Here is a 19,010-nt window from a genome sequence, read left to right as displayed (position 1 = left end):
TGCCTTGTCCTTGGCGCGGGCCAGGAGGTCTGGGGGAGGGGGGGAATGGGGGGGAAGGGGGAGGGGAGCGGGGAGAAGGAAAGGTTGGGGTGAGGGGGAGAGAAAGAGAGGGAGAGGAGGGGAGAAGGAAAGGAAGGGGAGGTAGAAGGAAGGGAAGGGAAGAGAAGTGAATGGCAGGGGAAGGAAGGGAGAGGAATGGGAAGGAAAGGAGGAGGAGGAGGAGGAGGAGGAATCAGAAGAGGGTTACCGGTGAAATGGTTAAGAATTTGTCCGTTCTTTGATAACAAACACACAAACACACACACACAATTATTATTATTATTATTATTATTATTACAACAAATATATGACTTGTACTAATGACATCAAGTGATTAAGATTTTTGTGATGAGGTAATTCTCTCTCTCTCTCTCTCTCTCTCTTAGACACATGCATATAACAACTACTACTAATAATAATAATAAAATAGAAGAGGAAGAAGAAGAAGAAGAAGAACAGGAGAAAAAAAAACACCAAATAAGAACAAACAAACACACACACACACGCGTACACACACACACACACACGCGTACACAAGCGCTTACCATGTTTGTCCTTCTCCTTCATCTTCTTCTCCATCTCTCCTGCCTTGTCCTTCACCTTCCCAAAGAATTCTGGAGGAGGAGGAGGAGGAGGAGGAGGAGGAGGAGGAGGAGGAGGTGTCATAGAGAAAGGATGAAATGTGGAGAGATGAGAAGAGGAGGAGGAGGAGGGAGACGAGGAGGAAGGAAGGAAGGAAGGAAGGAGGAGGAGCAGAAAGGAAGAGGAGAGAAAAAGAAGAGGAAGAGGAGGAGGAGGAAAACAGAAGGAGAAGGAGATGGAGGAGGAAGGAAGGAAGGAAGGAAGGAAGGAGAAAGAGAGAGCAAAGGAGGAAGAAGAATAGGAGGAGGAGGAGGAGGAGGAGGAGGAGGAAGAAGAGAAGGAAGGAAGAAGGAAAAGAAGGAGAACAGGAGAGAGAGAGAGAGAGAGAGAGAGAGAGAGAGAGAGAGAGAGAGAGAGAGAGAGAGAGAGAGAGAGAGAGAGAGAGAGAGAGAGAGAGAGAGAGAGAGAGAGAGAGAGAGAGAGAGAGGCAAACAGTTTAACCACAGAATACCACAACAGACAACCACACTAACTACACCCGTTCACCCAAGGTCACCCGGTACACCCGTCACTACACCCGTCACCCAACACACACCCATAGCAGGGAGCAAGCACCCATCTCACCCATACAAGCCCCAGAAAAAGAAGCGTTATCACCTGTTTCTTCACCCGTCACCCGGCAGACAAGATATGTACACCCGTTCACCCAGAGGACATGTTGTTAGCTTCACCCGTATCACTCACACATACGCACACACATTTCCCCCAGCATTCACCCGCAGTCACCCATGTCACCCGCCACTCATCCAGCTCACCCAATACCAAGACACACATCCACATATTAAACTTCCTCCAATTTCACCCTTTTCACCCATTCACCCGCTCATCCATCTCTGGGGGACACACTTCACCCAACATACACCCATCACATCCGATATCACCCACTCAAAGCTAACCCAAAAGCCACATTAGTCACCCGTCAAAGCTCACCCATCACCCAACACACAAAACTACCCCAAGCTAACCCCCAAAGCACTAGTCACCCGCCACCGTTCACCCACTCACCCGCAATCTTCTTGGCGGCCTCGGGTGACGCTGGGTGGGTGAGCATGTTCATCCGCTGGTACTGGCTGCTCATGATGAGGTCGTGGGCTTCCAGTGTGCCGGGTGACATCAGGGTGTATTCATCACTCAGGAGCTGGACTGTTGGGTGAACGGGGGATGGATGAGAGACAGGCATGGATGAATGTATGGGGGGGTCTAAGTTGAGAGACTGGATGAGGGAGAATTGTATATAACCTATCTCCTTCCCCATCCTTCTTTTGGGTGAATTAGGGGAAGCGGGTGAGATACGGTGGATGAATATTAAGAAGTTGGGTGAGGGAGGGTAACTCATCTGCTCACCCATCTATACCGTCTTGGGTGAACGATTTTGTTTTGGGTGAGCAGTTTCAAGTCAGACTGATCTCACCCTGTGAATGCAAATCTCGACTCAATTCTTGAATTTCGACGTAAAAAATAAAGTGATTGAAATATAATGTTTATGAAAATAGACCCCAGAACAGAGGGAGGGGTGACAGGAGGGAGTATAGACGACATAACCAGGCCGCGTCCTTGCCTATAAGTGCCTCAATGTCAAAGAAGAGGATGTGAAAGTTTGCAACCCGATTTTGTCTTCAATGAAACACACACAAAAAATTATAGCAAAACAACAGTAAGGATCACAGACACAGAGACAGGTAGAAGGATGACAGGGTGGACTATAGACGATGTAACCAGCCCGTGTCCTCACCTATAAACGCCTCGATGTTGAAGAACCGGACATGAGAGTTTGCATATCGCTTTCGTCTTCGGTTAAACACACACACATATACACACACACACACAAATAAACAACAACAACGATAATAGAGACAAGCAACAGAGGGGACCATAGGCGACATAACCATCCCCCGCCCTCACCAATAAGCGCCTCGATATCGAAGAAGAGGACATGGGAGTTTGCATCCTGCTTGTTGGTCCTGAGTCCCTGGATCATAAGGGGGCAGGTCCGCATCTTAGAGCTGTCGTGGATATCCTGCTGGTTGTTCTGCTCACCCAAGACCTGCTGGATGCCACGCTGGGGGGTGAAGGGAGGCGGGTGAGTGTGATGGAATGGGGGCGGATGGGTACACTGTTTACAATCGACCCATCCCTTTTTTCCCCTGCCCCCTAAAAGACCCCTTCGCAATGATACCACCCTTTAAAATCTACCCCTTCCCCTACCCCCAGAACACATTCCAACCCCATCCCTTACAATCTACTGACCACCCCCTAAACCTCTTCCTCCCCTCCACTCCCCCTACAACCACCCCACAACCCTTGCCTCCCCCACTAACTCCCCCTACCCCCCCCAAAGTACCCATTCCAACCCTATTTCTTCTAACAATTTGCCCCCCTCAATGCCTTCAACCCCCTTACTCCCCCCCCTTCCACTACCCCAATACACCCCACCCCCCCTCCCTACACTCTTATACCCCCCTCCCCCTCCCCCCCCCTTACCTGCGCTGCGTGTCTGATGGCCGCCAAGTTCCGGTGCCTCAAGCCCCGGAAGAGGTGCACGGCGGGGTTGGCCAGCCCCGACTCGGACCCCGCCCCGCCCCCGCCCCCGCTGACCGCCAGGGTGTGCTCGTCGCAGGCCCCCAGCACCTCCTCTGCTGTCACCCCTTGCAGCACCCGGTCGAGGTGGCCTGTGGGGGATGGCGTGGTGAAGGGGTGAGGAGGGGTGAGAGGAAGGGTGAGAGGGAAGGAAGGGAGGAAGGGAGGGAAAGAGGAGGATAAGGAAGGAAGGAGAGAGAATTATAGGGAGAGAAAGGGAAAGGCAGGGAGGAAGGGAAGGGCGCAGAGAGAGGGGAGGGAAGGGGGAAGGGGTGAGGAGGGGGGGGTGAGAGGAAGGGTGAGAGGGGAAGAAAGGAAGGGAGGAAGGGAAGGGAAGGAAGGGAGAGAGAAGGAGGGTAAGGAAAGAAGGAGAGAGAGAGAGAGAGAGAGAGAGAGAGAGAGAGAGAGAGAGAATGGTAAAGGGAGGAGGAAGGGAAGGGAGAAGAGAGAGGGGAGGGAAGGGAAGGGAAGGGGGAAGGGGTGGGTATACATATACTCAAAACTCAAGCCCCCTTCCCTTTCCTTCCCCTTCCATTCACACCCTTCCACACACACCCCTACCCCTTACACATCCCCCCTCCACCCCTTACGCACCTGTCTCCATCTACCACACGTACAGTACTCAAAACTCAAGCCCCCTGCCATTCACACCCTTCCACACACACTCCAAGACCCCAACACATCCCCCCTCCACCCCTTACCCACCTGTCTCCATCTGCCACACATAGACGGACCCATCCTGCGTTGCCACCATGAGAAAATCGTGTTCCGGTCTCCACTTGACGGCGGTGACGGGGTAGAGGTGTTTGGAGGCCAGCAGCACCAGCTTCCGCTCCTTCAGGCTTAGCAGGGCAACGCTAGGATTAGTAATGGGAGGGAGGATCAGGATGGAGGAGGAGGAAGGAGGAGGAGGTGTCGGGGAGAGAGAGAGGGGAGAGTAAGATTAGTAATGGGAGGGAGGGGATGGAGGAAGGGAGGTAAGGGAGAGAAGGAGGGAGGGTGTCGGGGAGAGAGAGAGAGGGGAGAGTAGGATTAGTAATGGGAGGGAGGGGATGGAGGAAGGGAGGTAAGGGAGAGAAGGAGGGAGGGAGGTAAAGGGAGGGAAGAGAGGGAGGTATGGTAAGGGAAGGAAAGGGAAGGGTGGATAAGTAGCAATACTACTACTACTATTACTACTACTACTACTACTACTACTACTAATAATAATAATAATAATAATAATAATAATAATATTAATAATTGATAAAAATGAGTAAAAGAAGTGTAGGAATTAGAGGAAAAAGAAGAGGAAGAGGAGTAAGGTAGGGTATGTAAGGGGCTTCAAGAGAGAGAGAGAGAGAGAGAGAGAGAGAGAGAGAGAGAGGTTAGATTGTGTGGCTGTGTGTGGGAGGGGTTAGAAGAGAGTGTGAGAGAGAGAGAGTGAGAGAGAGTGGTTAGGTTATGTGTGTGTGTGTGTGGGAGGGGTTAGAAGAGAGTGTGAGAGAGAGAGTGAGAGAGAGTGGTTAGATTGTGTGGCTGTGTGTAGGAGGGGTTAGAAGAGAGTGTGAGAGAGAGAGAGTGAGAGAGAGTGGTTTGGTTATGTGTGTGTGTGTGAGTGAGGGGTTAGGAGAAGAGTGAGAGAGAGAGAGAAAGAGAGGTATTAGGTGTGTCAGGGAATGGCGTCAGTATCTAAAGTCTGTTTCCTTCCATCTGTCCACCAGTGAGTGTGTAGATGGTGCGTGCATTGATGCTTCAAGATGGCGTGGACATTATACTGTAGAGATAAATGTTCATTCTTGATTTTCAGCGATGTGTCTGAATGGTTGCGTATACAAAACAACACCACACTTTCGCATATGACTTCCAAACATGCCAATCTGCGTGGCCGACAATGCACCTTACAAGCACACACACACACACACAAGCCTGCACCAGACAACAGCCCAGACTCAGACAAACTGGAATGACCAACCCTTACTTATTCACCTCACTTCAGGTACATGGAAAGCCATTAAAAGGCATTACGATGATTCACTGCATGGGAATCACATATCAGTTACTCAGTCAATGGGGGCATACACCGGGGGGGCGCACCGCCTCGCCCACCAAGCCCGAGGGTTCCTCTGGGCGAGTCTCCATGCAGGCCCCTTTCCACCCTGAGTACCTCCCGGCAGGATCCATCGACTCGCTCAAGCCATGAAGTCTGTGGCCTCCTCCACTCAGTATAGTCTCTTACAGACACACACCAAAGAGCAGGGTCACCTTCAGGGCAGTGTGCCACGTGCCCGTATAGCCGGAGTTGGCACTGATGGACTATGCAGGTAATATATGTCAAATCAGTCGCCAGTTTGACACACAGTCACTCCAGCGATATCCCATGATTCTGCGGAGACATTTACTACCAAAGGCATGAACCCACCTCCCGAAGTCCCTATTTAGTGTCCATGTCTCACAACCACAGAGTGAGACAAGGAGCACAAAGGACTTGAGGATCCATATCACTGCCCTTCACCACAGATATCCACAACACCATATACTTGTGCTGGGTGAGTCCACGGTAAGGCTTCCTGGTGGGACCCTCCGTTGCTACATGGTCAAAACTCACAACAGCCCGGCAGCATCACATTCAGTAGTACATCATGCCAATTCCAGTATTAGCAACGCAATTAACATGCAATAAATGATTACAACACATTTCATTTAGACTTACAGAACCTGGTGTCTTTTTCTGTGCCTGAAAAGAGACAGAGGTTATTAAACAGCCCAGTGTTCCGTGGCCTGTGACCTGCCTCGACTACCTGACACAGCCGCGGGGGTGGACAGATGAAGGGAGATGATGTGGCCACTGATTGCTCCGTGGAAGGATGTGGAAAAAGGCGACTGTGGCGTGAGGGAAACTTGATACTAAGGTGGATAAGTGGAGACATAGAATAACAGGAATAAAAAGGAGAAGGAGAAGAGAAGATTGATAGAGGGAGTTATTTCACAGACAGAAGGAGAAATGAATTATACAAAGGGAGTTATTTCACAGACAGAAGAAGAACAGAATAATGCAAAGGGAGTTATTTCACAGACACACCACCACCACCACCACCACCACAACCCTCTCACCCCCCTATCCCCCCCTCCCCTCTTCTCCCCCCCTCACCAGATAATACAAAGGGAGTTATTTCACACACAGACACACCACCACCACCATCACAACCCTCCCCCCCTAACACCCCTTCCCCCTTCTTCCCCCTCACCAAATTATACAAAGGGAGTTATTTTTCAACCACCACCAACTCACCCCCTCCCTCTCCCCTCCTCTCACCAAATAATACAAAGGGAGTTATTTCACACACACACACACACACCACCACCACCACAATCCTCTCACCCCCTCCCCCCTTCTCCCCCCCCCTCACCGTGCAGGTCGGGGGCGGGACCAGCAGCTGCAGGACCTGGCCGGCCTGCACCACGAAGCGATGGACCATCTGGCCGGTGTAGATGTCCCAGACGGTGATTGAGAAGTCCATGCCCCCAGACACCAAGTGGGCCATGTCGTAGTGGGGGCTCTCACCGTGGGGGTACAGCAGACAGTTGACACGACCCTGGTGACCTCGCAGGACCATCGGTTGGGCCCAGTCTGAGGGGGGATGAGGGAGGGGGGGTTAGTGTGGGGTGTTAGGTAAGGTTAGGTGAGGCTGGGTATGGTTAGGTTAGGTAGGGTAAGGTAAGGTTAGGTTAGGTTAGGTTAGGTATGGTAAGGCTAGGTGAGGTTAGGTTAGGTTAGGTAAGGTTAGGTTAGGTAAGGTTAGGTTAGGTAAGGTTAGGTAAGGTATGGTAAGGTTAGGTTAGGTTAGGTAACGTTAGGTAAGGTAAGGTTAGGTATGGTTAGGTTAGGTTAGGTTAGGTTAGGTAGGTAAGGTTAGGTAAGGTTAGGTAAGGTATGGTTAGGTCAAGTAAGGTAAGGTTAGGTAAAGGTAAGGTAAGGTAAGGTTAGGTATGGTTAGGTAAGGTTAGGTAAGGTAAGATATACATACATAAAGAAATACGTACACAGAAACTCAGTTAATACACACACACACACACACACACACACACACACACAAACCCAACTCCCCCCAATAAAACAAATCCAACCCCTCTCTTACACCCTCCCCCTCCCCCTTCCCCCCTCCCATACATACTGTGGTAGTGGTGGTGTTTGCCGTGGAGGAGGTGGAGCATGATGGTCTCCGTGGCGGGCACCAGGATGATTGAGCCGTCCTCTCGCCCACACGCCAGGCGCCCTTGCAGAGGCAGGAACAGGGAGGAGGTGATGCGCGGGGGGTTCTTCTCTCCCTCCAGCTGGTCCAGAACGCCTGCGGGGGGGAAGGGGGGGGTGAGTGGGGGTAAGTGTCTGGGGGGTTCTTCTCTCCCTCCAGCTGGTCCAGAATGCCTGCGGGGGGAAGGGGGGGAGTGAGTGGGGGTAAGTGTGTGGGGGGGGTGCATGGGGGGTTCTTCTCTCCCTCCAGCTGGTCCAGAACGCCTGTGGGGGGAAGGGGGGAGTGAGTGGGGGTAAGTGTGTGGGGGGGTGCGTGGGGGGTTCTTCTCTCCCTCCAGCTGGTCCAGAACGCCTGCAGGGGGAAGAGGGGAGTGAGTGGGGGTAAGTGTCTGGGGGGGGTGCATGGGGGGTTCTTCTCTCCCTCCAGCTGGTCCAGAACGCCTGCGGGGGGAAGGGGGGGGAGTGAGTAGGGGGGGTTGTGGGTGAGAAATGAGTGTTTGTGAGTATTTAATTATTTACCTATTTGTATAGTTAGGTAAGGTAAGGTTAGGTAAGGTAAGGTAAGGTAAGGTGAGGTTAGGTAAGGTTATGTTAGGTAAGGTTAGGTATGGTAAGGTAAGGTAAGGTAAGGTAAGGTATGGTAAGGTAAGGTGAGGTTAGGTTAGGTAAGGTTAAGTTAGGTAAGGTTAAGGTAAGGAAAGAATGAAAGGGGTTGTATGGGGTGACTCAGATATCGTAGGGGCAAAATACCACCCCAGACTAGGATATAGGAGTGGAGAATGAACAGAGACAAGGAAAGGAGGAATGGAAGGGAAGGGAAGAGCATAAGAGGTCGTAGGGGGTGACTCACATATCGTAGGGGGCAAAAACCACCCCAGACTAAGATAATGAAGAGAAGGAAAGGAGGAATGGAAGGGAAGGGAAGAACATAAGAGGTCGTAGGGGTGACTTACCAATAGGGGGGGGCACCATCTCGCCCCAGGCCTTGGCGAGGGAGTGGTGGAGCGTGGGGGGGAAGAGCAGGGCCTGGAAGGGCTGGACCTGTTGGACCTGGCGCAGCTGGTGGTCCGACACATCCGCTAGCCTCCACAACATTATCTGAAAGGGGTGGAGAGGGTGGAGGGGGGTCAGGAGAGAGAGAGAGGGAGAGAGAGAGGGAAAGGAAGGGAGACATTTTTTTCATAGTTCCCCATTCAATACCTTCGTTTTCTCTCTCACCCATACATACAGCCCCCCCCCCTCCCCCGCTCTCCTCCTCCACCCCCCCTCTCTCCTCTGCCCTCACCCCATACATACAGCATCCCCTCCTCACCCCCACACCCCATACATACAAATATACAAACATACCTTAACACTACCCCCCCCCATCACCTCTACGACCAACCCCACCACCACCCCTTGCCCCTCAGCCACTCAGAACCCAACACCCCAATAACCCCCCACCCCCCCTAAACCCCAACCCCTTGCCCCAGTCTGCCCCGCTCCACACTCACCTGCCCCTCACAGTCGCCCCGCAGTAGTAGTTTCTCCGCCCCGCTCTCCAAGGGGATGGTCATGAACTGCCAGGCTGGGGCGTTGATCAGCTGCTGCTTGGGGGGGAGGGGGGAGAGGAGAGGGAGGAAAGAATGGGAGAGAGGGAGAGGAGGAGAGAAAAGGGGGAGGTGGAGAGAGAGAGGGAAAGAAGGAAAGTGAGGGAGAGAGGAGAGGAGGATGAGTGAGAGAAAGGAGGAGGAAGAGGAGGAGGAGGAGGAGAGAGAAAGAGGAGAGAGAAAGGAGAGAGAGAGAGAGAAAAGGGAGTGAGGGAAAAGAGGAGGAGGAAGAGGAAGAAAAAAAGGAAGAAAACAGAGAAAAAAGACCGAGAGAGAGAGAGAGAGAGAGAGAGAGAGAAAAAAAAAAAAAATCATTATATATTACATCAAAAGAAAAAAAGATCATTATACTTACAAATTCTAGACAATGAAAACACACACACACACACACAGCTCCGTTACCTCCTCGCTCTTTGGCCGCACGATGCCGTACAGAAGTGGATTGTCCCCTTCCACCTGCTTGTTGTGGAAGGCACGGCTCTCCACGATGCAGCTGTGGGGGGGAGGGGGAGCATTAGTGGTGGTGGTGGTGGTGGTGTGGGGGGGAGGGGGAGCATTAGTGGTGGTGGTGGTGTGGGGGAGGGAGGGGGAGCATTAGTGGTGGTGGTGGTGTGGGGGGGAGGGGGAGCATTAGTGGTGGTGGTGTGGGGGGGAGGGGGAGCATTAGTGGTGGTGGGGGGGGAGGGAGGGGGATTTTTGAGCAGGTTTTCCCTTGTTTCCAGAAGGAGTCTCAACCCTGCTGGCTCACTCATGTTATCACCATTTTCATTTTTACCTTCAATGTTTTCTAATCAGAGAATTGAAATGCTGAATAACATGCTTCCTCCTCACCATCACCATCAGTAACATTACTATTACTTCTGCAACACTGCAACAACAACAACAACAACACAGCCAAAATCTCAAAATATAAACCACTCAGTATTTCACGAGGTGTTTGCAGTTTCTCAAATGTATATAAGTACAGTGTGTGTGTGTGTGTGTGTGTGTGTGTGTGTGTGTGTGTGTGTGCCATGCAGGGCCGACTAACACCCTCGCCACCACCACCACCACCACCACCAGAGTGAGTGTTGGCCGTGGTGCCCTTTCAACACATTGGTGGCTCTTGTGGTATGCTGCCCCAGCCTCTATTGGGAAGGTCCAGGTTCGATTCCCGGCACTAAGTTGGCGTACACTTCAAGAATACTGTTGCCATTAACATTTACTACGACTACAAACACAGGATTATAATATATACATGGAAATACATTACTCTATACATGAAGACTGACTGTATATGTGGATGACTGATGGAGAGAGAGAGAGAGAGAGAGAGAGAGAGAGAGAGAGAGAGAGAGAGAGAGAGAGAGAGAGAGAGAGAGAGAGAGAGAGAGAGAGAGAGAGAGAGAGAGAGAGAGAGAGAGAGAGAGAGAGAGAGAGAGAGAGAGAGAGAGAGAGAGAGAGAGAGAGAGAGAGAGAGAGAGAGAGAGAGAGAGAGAGAGAGAGAACCACCACCAACCCAAAGCTACACACCGAACAAACACAAAAACAACAACAACAACAACATTAACAGAGAGAGAGAGAGAGAGAGAGAGAGAGAGAGAGAGAGAGAGAGAGAGAGAGAGAGAGAGAGAGAGAGAGAGAGAGAGAGAGAGAGAGAGAGCACCAACTAATCACACACACACACACACACACACACACACACACACACACACACACACACACACACACACACACACACACAAAACATCAAGAGGCTTCCCGTGTACGCGTGGGTGTGTGCGTATAGCCCGTGTGTGCGCGTATACTAACCCCACAGCCTTGCCCTTCAGTGCCCTGCAAAGAGGTGATCAGTTAGTGCTATGTGCGTTTGTGTGCGTGAATGTGCGTGTGCGTTTGTGGGGGTGTTAAGGGGGTGTAAGTTTATGTACGCATGGTTAAGGGTGTGTGAGTGTGTGTACGCATGCATGTCTGTGTGCGTGAGAGATTAGAAGAGGTGTGTGTGTGTGTGTGTGTGTGTGTGTGTGTGTGTTAGTATATCCATGCACATTCAGACAGACAGACAGATAGATTGTTAGAAGCCACACACACACACACACACACACACACACACACACACACACACACACACACAGCTTTCTCTATATATTTAAATGGTGCTTCTTTTTTTTTTAGGCTTCCAGTAGTTGTCATAAATTTATAGAAAGAAAGAGAGAGAGAAAGAAAGAGAGAAGAAGATAATATACAAGATGTGAATTGAGATGTTAATGTGACTATATTAATAACACACAAACAAACACACACACACACATTCCTTTCTGTTTCCATCCCTTCCCTTCCTTTCCCTTCCCTTTCTTTCCCTTCCCTTCCCTTCCTTTTCCTTCCCATCCCTTTCCTTCCCTTTCCCTTCCCTTCCCTTCTCTTCCCTTCCTTTCCTTTCCTTCCCTTCCCATCCATTCCCTTCTCTTCCCTTCCCTTTCCTTCCCTTTCCTTTCCCATCCCTTTCCCTTCCTTTCCTTTTCCTTCCCTTCTCACCCCATCAAACCCCCATTCTCAAATACATACACACACACACAACCACCCACACGCACACAGACGCACACACACTTACTTGGTGGGCAGCTTGTAGATGTGCGCATGACCCTGGTTGGTCCACACGATAATCCGGTCCGCGGATAGGAAGTCCCCGCCCATCCAGTGCTCACCCGCCCCAACCGTCACCCGGCACAGTTGGGAGAAGTCACCCGCATCGTAGATCTGGGAGGGGGGGGGGGAGGTGTTAGTGGGGGTAGTGGTAATAGTAGTAGTAGTAGTAGTAGTAGTAGGCAACATTAAAAACACTCTTTCACCCCATCACACCCTTACATCCACCCCACACACCATCACCCACCCCCACACACCCGTCACCCACCTCCACACCCGTCACCCACCTGCCAGTCCCCCTGCGACACCACCAGCACGGTCCGCTGGTTGTAGGTACAGCAGACGAGGCAGCGAGCGTTGAGAGAGTGGATCACCTTAGACTCGTGTTCGAAGATGGGCTCCCGCGGCCGCACATCTCGCTCGCTCACCGTCCACACCTTGACCCAGCCAGCCGTTGTGACCCCCAGTACTACCTCGTCTGTATGGGGTTAGGAGGGGTAGGGGAGAAGGGGTAAGCAGTTGTAGAGATGAGTAGTTTTTTCCTTGGGTGATTTGTCAATGTTGTGAGTTGTTGTGCATCTTATTAGTTTTGTTATTATTAATGTTACCCCTTGCAAATGCACCTCCTAGCCTCCCTTACACTTTCAAACCTCCCCTTTCTATCTCTAAATACCCACTGTAACCTGAATTCAAAATCACACCCTTCTTTTCCCTTCCCTTTTCTTTCCTTCTCTTCCCTTCCCTTCCCTTCCCTTCCCTTTCCTCCTTTTCCTTTCCTTTCCTTTCCTTTCCTTTCCTTCTCCCCCCTTTCCTTCCATTCCTTTTCCTTCCCTTCCCTTTCCTTTCCCATTGAAAACCCACCTTCTACCTAACCTAACCTAACCTCTAACCTCCAGGGCCTCATTGAAAACCCACCTAACCTAACCTAACATAACCTAATCTCTAACCTCTGAAGCCCCATTGAAAACCCACCTAGCCTAACCTAACCTATGCATCCTAAAACCTAACCTTACACCACATCACTCTTCCAATACCCTAACCTAACCTAACCTAACCTCTAACCTCTGAAGCCCCATTGAATTTGAAAACTCACCTAACCTAACCTAACCTATGCATTCTAAAACCTAACCCTGCACCCCATCAGTCTTCCAACACCCTAACCTAACCTAACCTAACCTCTAACCTCCGAAGCCCCATTGAATTTGAAAACTCACCTAACCTAACCTAACCTATGCATTCTAAAACCTAACCCTGCACCCCATCACTCTTCCAACACCCTAACCTAACCTAACCTATGCCCCCTTTTAACCCCCCCTCACCCCCCCGTCACCCACCGTTCCTCCGGGGCGGGCGTAGGATGTGCAGGGCGGATATCCAGTCTGGCTGTATCCGTGCAGCCAGCGTGAAGAGGATATCGAGGGTGTAGGGATCATAGACGAGGATTTCGGGGTAGTTCCCAACGCAGAAGAGACGCACTTCATCCACATTCATCATCTGGTAAGCCTGCGGGGGGGAGGAAGGGGGTGTTAGAAGTGGGGGGTGAATGTGGGGTAGTGGGGTGATGGGAAGGGGGAGGGGGAGAGAGATGGGGTGGTGGGGGTTAGTATGTGTTTGAGGTGTGGTGTGTGTGTGTGTGTGTGTGTGTGTGTGTGTGTGTGCATCCAAGAAACATACACAAAAATATCAATCAATCTATATTTAACTCCAGTCTATGTGCGTTTAAGGATCCCAATACGCGCACACATGTACGTACCGTCATTGAGGTGTGTACGTTTGCAGACCTGAGCACCTCAACGCATCTTCCATCCCTCAGGTCCCAGGTGCACATCTCCCTGGGGGGGGAGGGGGATGTGCATTAGTAGTAGTAGTAGTAGTAGTAGTAGTAGTAAGTAGTAGTAGTTTAACACATCATCCACCCAGTCATCCACCTCTTCACCCCTCACCCACACTCACCCATCCCCTCATCCACCTCTTCACCCATCCCCCCTCATCCACTTCCTCACCCACCCCTCATCCACTTCTTCACCCATCCCCCCTCATCCACTTCTTTACCCATCCCCCTCATCCACTTCTTCACCCATCCCCCCTCATCCACTTCTTCACCTATCCCCCCTATTTTCATCCCATACTCCTCACCCATCAACATGTCACCCGCTCATCTGCCACACATTCTTTCCACCCACAGAAATTCACCCAAACCATCTTTTTTTTTTTTCTTCTCTATCTTCACCCGACTCCACTTCTCCTTCATCCACCTCTCTCTCTCTCCTCTCCTCCACCCATCTCCACCTCCTCCTTCACCCAACTCTCTCTCTCTCCTCTCTTCCACCCATCTCCACCTCCTCCTTCACCCACCTCTCTCTCTCTTCTCTTCCACCAATCTCTCCACCCACCTCCACCCCTCTTTCAGTCTCTCCTCCACCCATTTCATATTATTCTTCACATTTCCACTTATTCCTTAACCCCCAACCCCTCCTCCACCCCCACCTCCTCACCCCTGACATATCACCCCATACACACACTCGCACACTCACCCAACCCCTCCACACCTGTCACCCCATACTCACCCAGTCTCTGAGCAGCTGACCACGAAGGATGTGCCGTGGGCCGCGCCGCCGGGTGCCAGGCAGGTGACGGATGAGGTGTGCCCAACCAGCATGCAGCGTGGCGTTAACTGTGGGGGGTTGGGGTGGGGTAGTGGTGGTAGTAGTAGTAGTAGTAGTAGTAGTAGTAGTAGTAGTAACCTATCACCCAGCTCACCTTTCAACCCCAAAACCTATCATCAACCCCTTATACCAACCCAAATCCCTTCTTTCAACCCCCCTAATTTAACCCCAATCCCCCCCCACTCCTCTACCAATCCCCAACCTAACCCCAATCCACTGTATCTCAACCCATAACATAACCCACAATCCCCCCCTCCTCCTCTACCAATCCCCCAACTTAACCCCAATCCCCTTGTTTCAACCCCTTACATAACCCCAAATCTGCCTCTCTCCTCTACCAATCCCCAACCTCACTCCAATATGTTGTATCTGACCCATGACATAACAGCAGTCTCTAACCTAACCTCAACCCCTAAACCTACACTTATCACCCCTAACCTAACCCTATTCCCTGTACCAACCCCTAACCTGACCCCAACCCTCTTCACAACCCTTAACTCAACCCAATACTTGCTTTACCAGTCCTTAATGTAACCCTGAACCTTTGCCCACCTTCTCAACCCCATCTTTAAACCCCTAACCCCATAACTTCCACCCCTATAACCACTCACCTTCAAGTTCGGTGGATCAAAGTCCCACACACATATCTGTCCGTCCCGCGAGCCCGTGACCACTGTTTTCACGTCCCTGGTCAGCAGCACACAGGAGATGTCGTGGGTGGGAGCCTCGCGCCCCCACATCACCAGCGGCACCACCAAGTTGAGGGACCCCATGCTGGCTTCTGCGGTATGGGGTGTGGGGGTTACATGGGAGAGCGGTGTGGGGTGGGTGAATGTGGGGAGGTTTGTTGGGATAGCAAGGGAGAGGTGGGGAGAGTGGGTAAGGGGAGGAAGGGAGGAGGGAAAGGGATGGAGAGGATCAGTGAAATAGTGAAAGGAAGAGAGGTGGGGAAGGTGGGTAAGGGGAGGAGAGGAGGAGGGAAAGAGATGCAGAGGATCAGTGAAATAGTGAAAGGAAGAGAGGTGGGGAGGGTGGGTAAGGGGAGGAGAGGAGGATTGAAAGAGATGCAGAGCGTGTGATGGGTTAAGTGTGTGGGAGCCCCCCAGTCGTGGGCGGTGGAGTAGCCCACAACTTCCTGCAGCGGCCAAAACCCGCGCCGCACCACAGCCAAAATACAGCAGGAGTGTTCACGCCATCACCTTGACCCCTCAGCAGCAATGAGTGTCCGGTGAATAATATACATGACCTTCTCAAGGACTCTCCCACTTGGGTAACTTTAATATATTCAACCTCCCAGAAGTGGCTCTTAACCTTTCTTGGTACCATTTCTGTCGCACAGTACTCGCTTCTGCAATATATTTATTCGGTAATACTTTCTAAGAAGTCCGCCTCCCCCTCCGCCACTCCAGCCCCCCTACCCCCCAAGACAAGCCTGGGGAACTGTGAGGAACCGGGGTTTGGGGGGGAAGCCAAAATCACTGAAAAATGGGCTTCCAAAATTTCCCTAGAAAAATCCCTACATGTGGGGGGGTCCAGAGGGGGGCACAGACCCCCTTGGTTAGCAGGGGGGCGAGGGGGGCTGTTAGGTTATAAAGTTAGGACTTTAATTACTTTTGAGACTAGGGAATTTTCCTTCATTTAGGGATTTTTCTAGGGAAATTTTGGAAGCCCATTTTTCAGTGATTTTGGCTTTCTCCCCAAACCCCGGTTCCCCACAGTTCCCCAGGCTTATCTTGGGGGGTAGGGGGGGCTGGAGTGGCAGAGGGGGAGGTGGACTTCTTAGAAAGTATTACCTTTTATTCATTCACTAAAATGTAGGGGAGAGGGCTGTCAGTGGGGCGAAGCCCCTGTAAGAGGTGGCAGGGGTTGAGGGAGCAAGGTCCCCCATTGTTAAGGATTAGTTAAGATTTAATTTCTTAGATTTAGTTCATTCTGATACTTAATTGTGACCCGCTCGGCCGTGTGTGGCGGCGGTGGCCGGCAAGGACTGGCAACACACGGCAGAACATGGCACAGCAAGGTTACAGACACGGGTGAGGTTACAGACACGGGTGAGGTTACAGGTAAAAGCACTTCTGGATCTGGGCAATAATGCGCGGGGCACCCAGGAAGGCGCATAACACACATATTTGTTGGCTGCTGGAATAATACTTCAGAAACAAGTAATTTATGGCATAACAGTTACAACAAGTGCTGGACAGACCACCGTGGGCTGTAAGGAAAAATACTGCCAACCCACAGAGTGAAGTGGGTGAAAGACTAGAGTTTTACCAACACAGCACTGTCCCCCATTGTGTTGGGTGTCATTGTTAATATTTACCACCTAGCTTACCAGGGGGCAGCAGGGGGGGCAGGGAGGGGGGAGAAAGGCAGGGGAGCAGGGGAGAGGGGGGCATACATACATACATACACACACACACACAGGGCCATGTACGTCTACCAGGGGCTTGTGTACGTAAGTCTGGTCTGTGTGTACGTACATGTCATTGTGTCAGTAGGTGCACATAAGTACTTACATGGTCCTGGGGGGCGGGGGGCAGCAGGGGGGGCATACACACATACACACACACACACATACCTACACACACACAGAGGACCATGTACGTAAGTCTGGGCTATGCGTGTACGTACATGTCATTGTGTTAGTAGGTGCACACGGGTACTTACATGGTCCTGGGGGGGCGGGGGGCAGCAGGGGGGGCAGGGGAGAGGGGGGGGCAGCGGTCCTCGGAAGGGGGCACGGAATCACTCAAGGAGGAGGAGGACCTGGAGGCGGAGGAAGGGGCTGTTTTCTCTCCCTCTCCTTTCTCTCCACGGTCCCTCACTGTCTCTCTCTCTCTCCTCTCTCTCGCTCTCACTCCTCCTCTCCCTCTATATGCCCCGCGGGGTCGCCATGGGCCGGCAGGAGGGCCAAACAGGGGCCATTATTGATCAAGGTTCAGCTCTGCGGCCACACGACAACATGGCCACCTTGATCGATTAGGGGGCACTCAAGCAAACCGATCCGCACCATATTTGACCTTTTCCCACCTTGACCTGACCTTTTGGAGCCCTTACTGTGTACTTAAAAAATGTGTAAAACCTCCCTTGACCTTTCTGACCTCTCTTCGTTGTAGTCTGACCTCTGCATGGTCTGATAAATGTGATTTTGTGGGTTCTGCAAATTACTTCTCCTCATATTTGACCTTATTTCACCTTGACCTGACCTTCTGGCGCTCTCATAAAGTGCCCCAAAAATGTATAAGGCCTCCCTTAACCGTTCTGACCTCATGTTACGGTGACCTGATCTCGCTACGTTCTATTAAGTGCGATTTTGTTGGTGCTTCAAACGACTTCTGACCAAATTTGACCTGTTTCCTCCGTGACCTGACCTCTCTGCGCCCTCACAAGGAACCCAATATATAAATAAAATATCTCTAAGCCTTTCTGACCTCTTTTTATTGTGACCTTACCTATGTTCTTTCTAATATACGTGACTTAAACCTGATACAATCACTACCGACAACGTTTGACCTTTCTCCACCGTGACCTAACCTTTCAACGTCCTTACCTTACTCCTTAAAAAATACTAAACATTCTTGAACATTTCTGACCTCTATACGGCGTGACCTGACCCCTCTACGAGCTAATACAACGGAATTCAAACCTGTATAAGACCAGTACTAACTCAATTTGACCTCTCTATGTCGTGACCTGACCTCTCTGTGCCCGTATAACATTACTAAACCATCAATACATAATTACTAATCCTATTTCTAAACTTATTTACACGATTCTGAGCTTTTATTAATATAATATCAATTTTTCCTCTTTATATAAGTCCCACCTCAGACAATTTATGGACTTATTAAGATGCTTTTGACGTGACCTGACCTTCCTATTCTCTTAAAGTAGTCCAAACGCATCAATATATAATTTCTAAAGCGCCTTATACCCATAATAAAATGAGTCAAACCTCCCATCACTAATATAGCCAAGTCCCCCCTGCTAACAATCCTCCTTCGACCGTACCCTATAACTGGGTCTCTTATGGGGTATCTAGGGGCTGTATACGGTGTTTCAGGCCTCTTTTGTATTCATCTGGGTCTAATTAATACGTGTGCAGGTGTAAGGGGAGGTGTGGGACAGGTGTAATGGGGTAAAGAGGGCAAGATCTCGAGTAATCTTCCATTTTCTTTATCATTTTGACAGTCAGGTGACAGCCAATGTGGCGGGGCCGACTCTTCAACGGGGTTACTTTTCAGGTATTTGTGGTCCTATTTTGAGTATTTCCTTGTCTAATTACTTGTTCTAGGTGTCTGATTATCAAGAATTCTACCTAATTAACACGTTTTTAGCCTCCTGACAGTCAGGTAACAGTTGAGAATGATTTTTAACGGGGTCACTATAAGATTTTGTCCTAGTATAAGTTTTTTTGTCTAGCTATTTATGTCTGTCGGGTAATTATTAATGTTTATGCCTAATTAACACGTTTTCAGCATTTTGTCAATTAGGTAAGAGCCGATCGAGGGGGTGCGGGGCGACTTGTCAAACGGCGTACAATCAATCAATCACATTCAATTAATCAATCACTTTTTAATATTTCTTGTGCGATGTAAAAGTCAGTTGAATTACCATAGTTTGTGTTTCATCACCCCATGTACAGGT

The 19,010-nt window shown here is 50.6% G+C and overlaps 1 protein-coding gene across 1 annotated transcript in view; it reads right to left on the bottom strand.

Annotated features, from left to right (window-relative positions):
- LOC127006376 (WD repeat-containing protein 7-like) overlaps positions 1–17,348 on the bottom strand; it is a 35,007-nt gene extending 17,659 nt beyond the window's left edge. Inside the window, 19 exon segments of the mRNA XM_050876295.1 lie at positions 1–29; positions 585–653; positions 1,687–1,824; positions 2,584–2,740; positions 3,163–3,350; positions 3,964–4,115; positions 5,931–5,952; positions 6,584–6,865; positions 7,410–7,583; positions 8,440–8,584; positions 8,980–9,072; positions 9,478–9,568; positions 11,666–11,811; positions 11,985–12,175; positions 13,032–13,200; positions 13,451–13,529; positions 14,265–14,371; positions 14,975–15,144; positions 17,031–17,348. The exon segment at positions 1–29 is cut by the window's left edge and continues 43 nt beyond it. Coding sequence (XP_050732252.1) covers positions 1–29; positions 585–653; positions 1,687–1,824; positions 2,584–2,740; positions 3,163–3,350; positions 3,964–4,115; positions 5,931–5,952; positions 6,584–6,865; positions 7,410–7,583; positions 8,440–8,584; positions 8,980–9,072; positions 9,478–9,568; positions 11,666–11,811; positions 11,985–12,175; positions 13,032–13,200; positions 13,451–13,529; positions 14,265–14,371; positions 14,975–15,136 — 2,394 coding nt within the window. The 5' untranslated portion in view covers positions 15,137–15,144; positions 17,031–17,348.
- Positions 17,349–19,010: the final 1,662 nt, after the last annotated feature.

This window comes from Eriocheir sinensis, chromosome 32 (assembly GCF_024679095.1).
Source record: "Eriocheir sinensis breed Jianghai 21 chromosome 32, ASM2467909v1, whole genome shotgun sequence".
Lineage (NCBI taxonomy): Eukaryota > Metazoa > Arthropoda > Malacostraca > Decapoda > Varunidae > Eriocheir > Eriocheir sinensis.
The sequence above is the reverse complement of the archived record's forward strand: the minus strand, read 5'-3'. Positions and strand labels throughout refer to the sequence as shown.